The sequence below is a fragment of the Phyllostomus discolor genome, chromosome 8 (genome assembly GCF_004126475.2).
Source record: "Phyllostomus discolor isolate MPI-MPIP mPhyDis1 chromosome 8, mPhyDis1.pri.v3, whole genome shotgun sequence".
Taxonomy (NCBI): domain Eukaryota; kingdom Metazoa; phylum Chordata; class Mammalia; order Chiroptera; family Phyllostomidae; genus Phyllostomus; species Phyllostomus discolor.
In genome coordinates this window covers 107348246-107358626 of record NC_040910.2, presented here as the reverse complement: position 1 = coordinate 107358626, position 10381 = coordinate 107348246, and the positions used below count along the sequence as shown (strand labels likewise).

The window sequence follows — 10381 nt, the reverse complement described above, 5'->3', positions numbered from 1 at the left end:
GGAGAGAATCTAGAGATTCAAGCCTGCTGGATTCTCCCATCTCTCTCTTTTAAAATAGTACTGTTGTCTCAAATAAAATAAATACAATCCTGACCTTCGCTAGCCTCTAGGAGCTGGCTTCCCCTTGCATCTCCGGCAGGTGGCGGAAGTGTTCCAAGGATGGCCCGCACATCTCCAGTTCACCGGCTGGGCCTGCGGCTTCCAACGGCAGGTGGGGCTCCAGCATCAGTCCCATCAACTCAAGGACCACAGGCATCCAAACGGCCCTCTCCGAAGTCCCGGGCAAGAAGGTAAGCTGTCCGGCCACAACAGGGTTAATGGTCCACATTCCAGAGCAAGGGAAGAGGAGGCTAGAGGGTCACAGACAGGGGGAGGGGGGCGTGAGGGACCAGCTTCTCACAACACACAGGCTCTGCCGGGAGAGATAGATCACCCCCAACAATGGCCACAGCTGTTTTCGTCTGCCCCGAAGGAAGGAAAGACGAAGGAAGCAGGCATCAGAGAGGGCCCTTCCTGCAGGGGCTTCTGTCTGGCTTGTAAAACTGTCAGAGCAGCTGCATTCATGTGTCGAGTGATGGATGATGGAAAGAAGGAGGGACAGACGGCCGCAGATGGACACAGCGACTTACAAGTCGAGGCAGGTGGCAGGAGCCTCGTAGAGGCTCTGCAGGTGGGGCCTGCTGATTCATTGCCCAGTGAAAATACCAAGGGGGCCCGGGCCACAGCCCTCTTCCCAGTCTGCTTCGGGGCCAGGGGCGGCCGCTGGCTCCGCCATCCACCTGCAATGAAAGCTTCCGCTGGCCCTCCTTCCTTTTCCTGCACCTCAGGTGTGAACCTTCCTGCCCCACGCCTCCGCCCCTCCCGGGGCCCCTCCTCCTGCTCCGGGGCTGAGGTAGCAATTCCTTTGGGTCTCTTTGTGGCTGGCAGGGCCGGGGATGGCTTCATGGAATGCACGTCGTGGTATGCAGCAATAAGATTTTTCCATCTAGGACTCAAAGTTGGTGTTTAAAAATGTAAAGGGCTGGGAGGCCAGGAAAAAAAAAGTCAGCACTAAAAATGTTGACCTGGGCGTTTGTAAGAAAAGGGACTTTGTGCTTTCCACTGGTACCCACAGCCTGACTAGGGAAATGGGGGCCTTTAGGACCCCAGCCTGCAAGCCACACTGAGTGTCCTGCCCCAAAAGTACGTGCCGCCGTGCGCAGGATGTCTGAGGAGCGTGAGCTGAGGTTTCCTCCTTGAGTTCCATCACCACAGCCTGTTGACTTGCTCATCCGGTCCTGGTAGCCAGGATCCCCGCCCCCTTGCCCAAGTGGGTGGCCCTCGGTTTTCCCTCTCGCGTCCAGAGATGCCAAGAGAGGTTTCTTGGCCAGGATAATCAAAGCTGAGCCTTGTGGAGTCAGGACCCATGAGATTTCTTAAAAAGCATCCTTCTCCCTCTGTCTGGGTCTGTGGGGGCCCAACTGACACCTGTAGGGCCATTTGTTGGGGGGACAGATCAACCTGGCCGGAGGCACGGCATCTGCTGGGCTCCGCCCTGTGCAGGAGTACTCAGAGCTGCAGCTTCCTTTGTTCAGCTGGCCCCAAGTTTGCCCTGTGGAAGCCCAGGGGCCCAGGGAGGTAGAGATTAAGATCCAGGGCTCCTGTTGATATCTGGAAACCACAGCCGCCCGCACAGGGGAAGTGCTGGACAGCAGGCTTGCCTCACACGCCACGCCCCCCTCCCTCTCCGGGTCACCTGGGAGCACCAGCAGCAATGTGGGAGTTTGCTGTGCTGGAGGAAAGGCCACGACGTCTTTGGAGAGGGCTTACTCTGAGCACACCCTGTTCCCTCCCCCTGGGCTGAGGGAAGCATGGGACCAGCCCTGCCCCAGCCTGTCATTGGCTGGCACGAGGCAGAGGGGGCTTTAAAAAGGCAAACGAGTCCGGGCTGGGGACTGGAGCCCGTGCTACCGGAAGGCCAGGTGCCCTCCTCCAGCTGGCACCATGCAGCTCTCTCTCGCCCCGTGTCTCGCCTGCCTGCTGCTGCACGTGGCCTTCCACCCGGTGGAGCCCCAGGGGTGGCAGGCCTTTAAGAACGATGCCACGGAGATCATCCCAGAGCTGAGCGAGTTCCCCGAGCCCCCGCCAGAGCCGGAGAACAACAAGACCATGAACCGGGCGGAGAACGGTGGGAGGCCTCCCCACCACCCCTTTGAGACCAAAGGTATGGGGTGGAAGGGAGTACTTTTAGGGTGAGGGTCCTCTGGTGGGGGGTTCCCTTTGAGACATGTTGGAGATGGGGGTAGACCCTCAGGCACTGCCGGCAGAAGGTGGAGGGACCGCCCTGCCTGGAGGCAGGAGAAGGACGGCGTGCCGGTGTGGCCCTGGCATCTGGGAGAAGGGACTGGAGGTTGGCAGGGTGCTGGCAGAGAGCCAGCGAGGGGGGCAGGATGGAGCGGGTGGGGCGCAGCACTGGCACAGGCTCAGGGGCGGGGAAAGGGGGAGGTTTTGAGGAATCCCCTCCTGAGAGTCCAGGAGCCGGTTCCAGCCGCCAGCAGCACCCAGGCAGGGCAGCCTCCCGTCGGCAGCCCCTGCCTGGCGCCAGGTGCTCCACGTGGGCTGTGCGTGTCCTGTGGCCCCGGGACCCACCATGTGGGGGCCCCGTGAGGTGAACTCCAGGTTGGAAGCTGAAGAAATGGAGGTTCCAGAAGTTTAGGCATCTATCTGGTAGTGAATAGAAGAACTGAGGTTAGAGCCCAGTTGGATCCAATTCCAGGACAGCCCTGCTGGGGGGTTGTGAGTGGGGTCTTGGGGACCGACAGCCAGAGCAAACCCTCCAAAGGCAGGAGGAAAAGGGACGGCAGAGAAGCACCCCATCGGCTCCCCGCACCCGTGGCCTGCCCGGTGAGCTGGCCCTCGAATGGGAGTGTGGGTGCAGCGTCAGCCACTGCCGTGGGCGGCAGCTGGGCCCAGGCCCTGGAGGGGAGGCACCGTCCTCTGTGCAGGGGGCGTCTACCGAGTCCGGCGTCCGTCCTGGGTCCCCACCTCAGACCGAGCCGAGCCTCGTTGCTGGGGAGGGAGCCCGGCCCCAGTGAAGGGTCAGTGGCCCCGCGGAGGGCACACCTGGGCCCCGGTCAGGTCTGCACAGAGAAGCCGGGGGGGCGGGGGGGGGGGGGCAGTGTGCACAGCTGGCTCTACAGCTGGCAGGAATGGCTGGGGGCAGGGGCTGGGACGACGCTTCAGAGTGTGGGCCTCCTTGCCCTCTGGCCATTGTCCAGGTGGGAGAGGAGCCCACTGCCCAGGCTCCTGCATCCCATCCTCCCCTGCCTCACGAGCAGCTGGGAACGTGGGTCTCTGCAAAGGGCAACTCCAGAGGAGGCTGGGGGCGGGGGACGTGCCCTGCTCCCACTACCTCCCGGGAAAAGTCAACTAAACTCAAAGGATGGGACTCAGGTATGAGGTGTCTGCTTCCCTGGGCTCCCACGGGAGGCCGCAAGCCCCGAGGAAGCCACTTGCTCAAAACAGAGTCACCCTGTGCAGAGGAAGTGCCTGACCTGGGGGCACTATTCTTGGAAAGCCCCAAAGCCTCCTTCCCTGGGCAAATAAGCCGCCCCCACACACCACCCCTGCGGCCCAGGAGCAGGAGCGAGGATGCCAAACCAGCCCAGAAACCAGAAGGCCAGCCACGGGGGAGGGAGGGGGGGAGGCAAACCCCACCTCCCTGCTGGGTTAGCCCTCCAGTGCCGGGGTGGCCACCTGGCTGCCTCCGCCCTCTCTCTGGCTTTGGTCTCGGGACTGTTTTTCATCCCTTCATGTCATATAGGAATGGCCCCCGTGAGACCCTTGGGTGTGGACAGGTGCTCGCATGAGGACCAGCTGTTTAAAAAGCTCCCACCCATTGAACCCCACCCTAGAAGACACCACTCAGGTGACTTCAGGGGACCGAGTCAGGCCCCAGAGCCCAATCTCCCCCCACCCCAGGAAGCAAGCCTGTGTCACCATTGGACGTCATGCAAACGGCACGAAGCAGAGCTGTGGCCAGCAGGGTGCCTGGCACACGGCGCACCCTTACTGAGTGTTTGTGGTCGCTGACCCTGTGGGTCTTCAGCCTGTCCCAGTCCCCCTCTGGTAGGGAAGCGTTATAGTGAAAAACAGCCCTTCGTCCCCCACCCCCAGGCTCCCAGCCCAGCTTGGGCACACAGTTTCCACCCATGGGGGAGCCAAGCGGTGCTGGGACCCTGGGGGAGCGGAGGCGGGGTGGGGGGGGGTCCAGCTCTTCTCCTCGGGCACGTACTTTTCCCTCTCCGGGCCTCAGTTGCCCTCAGTGATAACGAGGGGGCTGGGCACGCCGCCTTTGCTCCCTTTCAAGCCTAACGACTTCTCCTCCTCTCTACCTCCCCTTCCAGCTCTCTCCTCCCAAGCAGCTGCCCTGATTTATTGCCTTCAATTAACCCCCTCCTCCTTTCACCGCCCCTCCCAAGTGGCTGGGAAAGGAATTTGGGCTCAGCCAGAGCCATGAAACCTGTGTGGCTAGTAGCATCGGCCTTGCCATGGCCAGCGACCCTGTGGCACAGGTGTGACTTAAGTTCGGCCCAGGGGTCCCCCTTGGAGGGGGATACGAATAGCCCAGAGCCACAGCCGAGGCGTCCAGATGGCACTGTGTGCTCCGTGGTGTTCCCTGCACCCAGGGGACAATCCCTCCTGCAGATGGGACGCACAGAGAAGTTAAGTAGCTCGCCCAGGGTCACACAGCGGTGCAGCTGGTATCTGAACCGCAGCAACACAAACAAAACACACACACACGTTGGCTCCAAAATTTTAGGGGGATGTCTTTCCACCAGCTGGCCCCTTCCCACAATAGATGCCCATGGGCATAAAGGCAAAGCCTCTGGAGAGAGGCAGGTTTGGGGAGGGCGGGGTGGCGTGGAGGGAGCGGGCCGGGCCAGGGCCGGGAGGGGTGGTTGGGCCGTGCTGCCGCCCTCACGCGCGCCTCTCTCCGCAGACGCGTCGGAATACAGCTGCCGCGAGCTGCACTTCACCCGCTACGTGACCGACGGGCCCTGCCGCAGCGCCAAGCCGATCACCGAGCTGGTGTGCTCCGGCCAGTGCGGCCCCGCGCACCTGCTGCCCAACGCTATCGGCCGGGGCAAGTGGTGGCGCCCGAACGGGCCCGACTTCCGCTGCATCCCTGACCGTTACCGCGCGCAGCGGGTGCAGCTGCTGTGTCCCGGCGGCGCGGCGCCGCGCGCGCGCAAGGTGCGCCTGGTGGCCTCGTGCAAGTGCAAGCGCCTCACCCGCTACCACAACCAGTCGGAGCTCAAGGACTTCGGGGCCGAAGCCGCGAGGCCGCAGAAGGGCCGAAAGCCGCGGCCCCGTGCCCGGGGCGCCAAAGCCAACCAGGCCGAGCTGGAGAACGCCTACTAGGGCCACCTGCCCACCGCGCCTCCCCAGCGGGCGCCCCTCAACCGGGCGCCCCAGGTTCCTGCCCTCTGCGCGCGGTTTGTTTGTATTTCATTTTAAATGCCTGCAACCTAGGGCAGGGGGCTCCGACCTGCCTGGCTTCGCAGGAGGTAGCCAGGTCCTGCGGATCCCGGGCGCCGGCAAAGCCCCACAGTCCCCACCCGCCGCCGAGGGTTCCCGCAGGGCGGGGGAGGGAGCAGAGTCACAGACACTGAGCCACGCAGCCCCGCCCACGGGGGCGCCTCCTTTCGCAGGTCCCACTTCAGAGCAGCGAGAAAAAGAAGCATTTTACCGCCTCGGGGGTCTGAGGGAGCTGTGGGGAGTGAGAAGTCTTGGGGACTGGTTATGAAAGTTGGGTGACATCCCCGTCCCCCTCTCTGTCCATCATAAATCACAGAGTCACAGTGCCATGCTGTGTGCCCAGAGCACAGGACTTGGGTCTGTAGATAGGGTTCCTAGTCCCAGCTCTTCCACTAACTCGTTGAGTGACCTTGGACTATACACACGCTTCTCTTTCTGGACCTTGACTTTCTATTTGTAAAATGCGGGTGGGGGCGGAGTTAGAATCGGAAGGAATCTCCTGTCCTGTGATGCTGGGGCTTGGGTGCCTGTTGGAAGGGCGGGGAGAGAGCCGTGGGATTGAATCACTGCCAGGGTCGTGTCCAGGGTTCGGACTCGAGCACCTCTGATCTGACAGCCAAAGGGGAATGAAAACCACGCAGGGGCAAAGAAGAGTCCATCTGTGGCTGACACACGCCTGAGAGGGGCGGAGGTGTTTCCCAGCCTGGGCTCCTCAGGTGTTCGGCTACCTCCGCCCCTCCCTCTCAGAGGATGCAGACACACCATCAGCTGGGGTGGATAAGGAGAAGGTCCCAAGGGTGGTGGGAGGGACAGAAACCATGCCCCCCGCCATTCCCCAAAAGCAGCACCCTCCTCCCCCTATGGCCGTCTGTGAAAGCCACCTTTCGCAGAAAGTCTCAAGGTCCCAGGACACTGGGGTTGCAGGCACCAGGGAGCAGCCACCCCCCCACTCCAAAGCCAGCAGATTCCTCCAGGGTCCCCTCCTCCTGCCCACGCCTCCCAGGCACACTTCTGTGTCGAAAATTGCTTTTTGATGCTGTTACACGTGATGGCGTACCTTACATTCAAATAATATCACTGGGGAGCAATTATAACGTGCTGTACATACGCTGAGAAGCCGCAAAGCCTGAGAGCTGCCATCCAAAAACCTTTTTGAAAATCATTTCCGGTCACCTCTCCCTTTCTGTGTAGTTTCTAATTGTTAAAAAAGATTTAAAAGAGGAAAACAACAACAACAAAAAAAGAAGCGCGCGCATCATGTGAAAGCCTGCTGGGCTGGTCGATTTTTGCAATCTTTCATGTGGAATTCGTCCCACGGGAAAGATGGAAAGTTGTGGTTTTTTAAAAAAGAGTTAAGTTACATATTTATTTTCTCACTTAAGTTATTTATGCCAAAGTTTTTCTTGTAGAGAATGACAACAGTAATATTGCTTTATGAAGTACCAGTCTGTTCTTTCAGAATCCAGAGGCATTGTTAATAAAGACAGTGAGTCGTTACGGAGAGGCTGTGGTCTCCATTTGTTAACCACACACAGTCACGTCTGTCAAAGTTACCACGGTCACTGTGACGCCTTGGTCTGCACTACGGTGGCCCTTGGGGCAATTGCATCCTTCCTTTGCAAAGTCATGTTCGTCCCTCCCTTTGCAAACCGAGACCTCCTTCTTTCACTCTGGCCATCGGAATAAGCTCAGCCGTGTCTCCCTCAAGCAGCCTGCCCTTCACGCTGTCCCCAAAACACTGTTCTTATCGTGAGTCACAGCCCTGCTCGAGGTCCCTTAGCAGCTCCTCCTTGCCCGGGATCAAGTTCAGGCTACTAAGTTTGACATATAAGGCGGAATTCCACCTGCCTGGTTCCCATCCCCCGCTCCATCAACCTTCCTTAACGGCTCCTAGTGGCCACAGGTGTTTCTGCCGGCCGCTGCCTCCTTGGTTTGCCACCCGCCACCCCCAACAGCTCCTGCTCTTCCTTCGGGGTCCCTGTTCCTTGTCATCTCTTCCCTGAACCTTCCAGAGACGTTCCAGTCCCCACTGACCCCTCTCTCCTCAGACGTCCGGCCCCTTTTGTCCACACCCGTCCTTTCACTCCTGAGTTTGTCTTTCATTCGACCTTCATTCAAGGACCACCTGTGTCGTCTGGCCACGCCCTGCTTGGTACTGGGATAGGCACAAGGCCAAGTCCATTCAGGACCAGCTCACGGGGGCTCAGCCAAGCTTTTCCCCAAACTCGAGCTGTATGCCGCTCTAGTGAAAGCGTGAGCGGGGACAATGTCGTGCTCTTCTCTCACAGTGCCGGATGCTAGCTAGACTCAAGAAATACCCTTCAGTTGCCATAAGCAGGCAGAATCAATTGTAAAGTTTTAAATCAACTGCAGCCCATCTTGGGGTGACCCCACCCCAAGAGCCTTCCTCACCCCCCTAAAGTAAGCTGAGGTCGTCCCTGGTGACTTCAACTCCGGAGGAAGCCTCCTAAATCCGTTAGCACCACCAACAAGCCTGTGCTGTGCGTCAGTGTGTTTCCGCCTCCAGGCCGCAGGAGGCCTGGGTGAGACCCTGCAGGGAAGCTGTGTGTGGGGTGCGAGGCTCGCGGTGTGAGGCGCTCTCTGGAGCCCAGCACCCCTGTGGGCGATGGAGACGTTTTCCAGCTCCCAGAGGTAAGGCGCTTCTGTGGGTGAAACACGAGCTCTGGAGCCAGGTTTGAGTTTGAATCCCAGGAAACGGAGGCACCAAGGGGTTAAATGCTTTGCCCACAGCTGGCTGTGAGCTCAGTTCCCTGCCCCCAGGACACTCACTCACGTGAGCTGCCCAGAGCCTGGTGGGCACGTGGGCACACGACTGGGTCACCTTGTTCCGTACAAAGTGTTCTGAAACCAAAGACAGGAGTGATTGGCTCTGTGGTGGGGACAAGGGATAAAGGGCAGGGGAAGCCTCACAGAGGTGATGCAGCTTGGAGGTGCACAGGTTGAGCATGGCTCTCGCACAGGCCCGGGTGGCGGGTGGGGGGCGGGGGGTGGCGAGGAGGTACGGCTGGTCACGTGGGCCAGACTCAGCCTGCCTCTGCTCAGCGCATGCGTAGCCCTCGCCCAGCATCAGGCAGTACAGGGCACCGGGAACCCCAAGCGAAGCCCCACACCAGACACCCCTAGAGTCTGCTTTCGGGGACCGGAGATCCAGGAGGGACCAGGCCAGGCTACAATCCCATTACCACGAGGGGAAAAAAAACCCAAAGGCTAAATTGTAGGTCGGACTAGGGGTTATTTTTGGAAAGTTATATTCTACCTCCATGGGGTCTGTGAGCCTGGCGCCGCTCAGAAACGGAAAGGGCAATGGGCTCCGCCGAGAGGGGCGGGGCTCTGCTGCCAGCAGCGCGGGCTCTGGGGGTGCGGCCCGACGTGGGGCTGTGTTAATCCTCCAAGAGTCAGACAGAGGGACGGAGGGAAATAGGTCTCTCTCTTACACACACACACACACACACACACACACACTCACATACACCCTTGTCCCTGGGGCTCTACCTACATTCCGAGCACAACTCAGGCCACCTTTGCACAAGGGGGCAGAGCAAGAGAAACCGGAGGGAGCCACAGGAACCTGTTTCCTCGAAACAGGCAGGACTTGGGCAGCTGCGGAGGGCCGAGAGCTTGCAAAGCCACCTGTGTGTCAGCCGAGTTCGCTGTCACAGCAACAGGAAGCTGGTGCCAATCCCACACCTGTCTGCCTCCCATAGGCCTCCCCACCACACAGGCCTGCCCTGGCTCCCGTCTTTGGTCCCAGCTCTGGGGCCCGCACGGTCCTTCCTGCCCCACCTGCCTCGATCCTGGGGTGCAGCCTCTGTCTTCTCCCTTGTCTCGGGGAGGGCGCAGGCTCAGGTCTCTGGCAGCGCTGGCCAACAGCTGGCCTTCCTGTCGTGGCAGGGGGGAGGGGAGGGCAGGAGGCAGGGGGATTGTCGCTCTGAAATGAGTGTGACTGTGCATCAGGTTCGTCTAGGCATTGACGCCTATTGGCCCAGCATAATTATTAACAGGCCCTGCTTTTACTCTTAGAAATGTCCCGGTTTGGGCAATAAATTATATACGGTCCTTCACTAGTAACAGATGCAACTCTCTCAGGGATGACTGCCCATTTCCAGTGCCAGTCCTTCTGTCTGGGTCGCTTCCTGCGGGCCCAATCAAGTCTGTCCTTCTGCTCTCGGACGGATGTCGCTCTTCCTGATCAGCGGGGCCGTCCAAACCCCTGTGCCTCCACTCCTATAAGCAAAGCTCCCTTCCTTCAGAGAACTTTTCTCGAGAGTTATGCAATCATAGATTTGTTCGTGTAAGTATCTGACTGATCTTTCCTTCCTCGTAGATGATAAGACCCAGCAAAGCAGGGACTCTGGTCTGTTGCTGCCCAAAGGACACCCCAGGTACCCGGCACACAGCAGGTGCCTCCCATGCACCATGGTTGTATAGTTAGTTGTTGCTTAACCTATTTGGGGTCTCTTCGCTCGTGGGAGGAGTGGATGGAATGGATGGGGATGTCTGGGTGACGGTGGGAGGAGGGAAGGGAGGAGCTGACACCTGTGAAAAGAAGCTGTTTGCCTGGATCAGTTGCTACCGCATCTGTGAGGATAAGAGACAGCCCCTACCCTCTGGCAGTTTATAATCTTGCTGGGGAGTCAAGTGGAAAATGAGCGCATGAGATGCCCCTGTGGAGCAGATACGATCATTCGCCACCAGCGTGTTGGAGGCCCGAAAGGGTGGATGGCCTCAGAGGAGCAAGGCAGGGGTGAGGTCCTGGGGAGCAGCCAGGATGCAGAGGGGCAGGGAGAAGAGGCAGTGAAGGGAAGGGCTCGGGGGTGGGGCAATGCCGGCCTGGGACCTG

At 59.7% G+C, this 10381-nt stretch overlaps 1 protein-coding gene across 1 annotated transcript; it reads left to right on the top strand.

Moving 5' to 3' along the window:
• Positions 1–1909: 1909 nt before the first annotated feature.
• SOST (sclerostin) lies at positions 1910–7017 on the top strand. The gene is made up of 2 exons (XM_028521821.2): positions 1910–2203; positions 4982–7017. The coding sequence occupies exons 1-2, from the start codon at positions 1984–1986 to the stop codon at positions 5401–5403; spliced, it is 642 nt and encodes a 213-aa protein (XP_028377622.1). The 5' UTR covers positions 1910–1983; the 3' UTR covers positions 5404–7017.
• Positions 7018–10381: the final 3364 nt, after the last annotated feature.

Excerpts from the sequence above, each read along its gene's own strand:
- SOST (XM_028521821.2), top strand. The coding sequence starts at position 1,984 with ATGCAGCTCTCTCTCGCCCCGTGTCTCGCCTGCCTGCTGCTGCACGTG. Across the intron at positions 2,204-4,981 it reads CCACCCCTTTGAGACCAAAG|ACGCGTCGGAATACAGCTGC; the intron begins GTATGGGGTGGA and ends CTCTCTCCGCAG.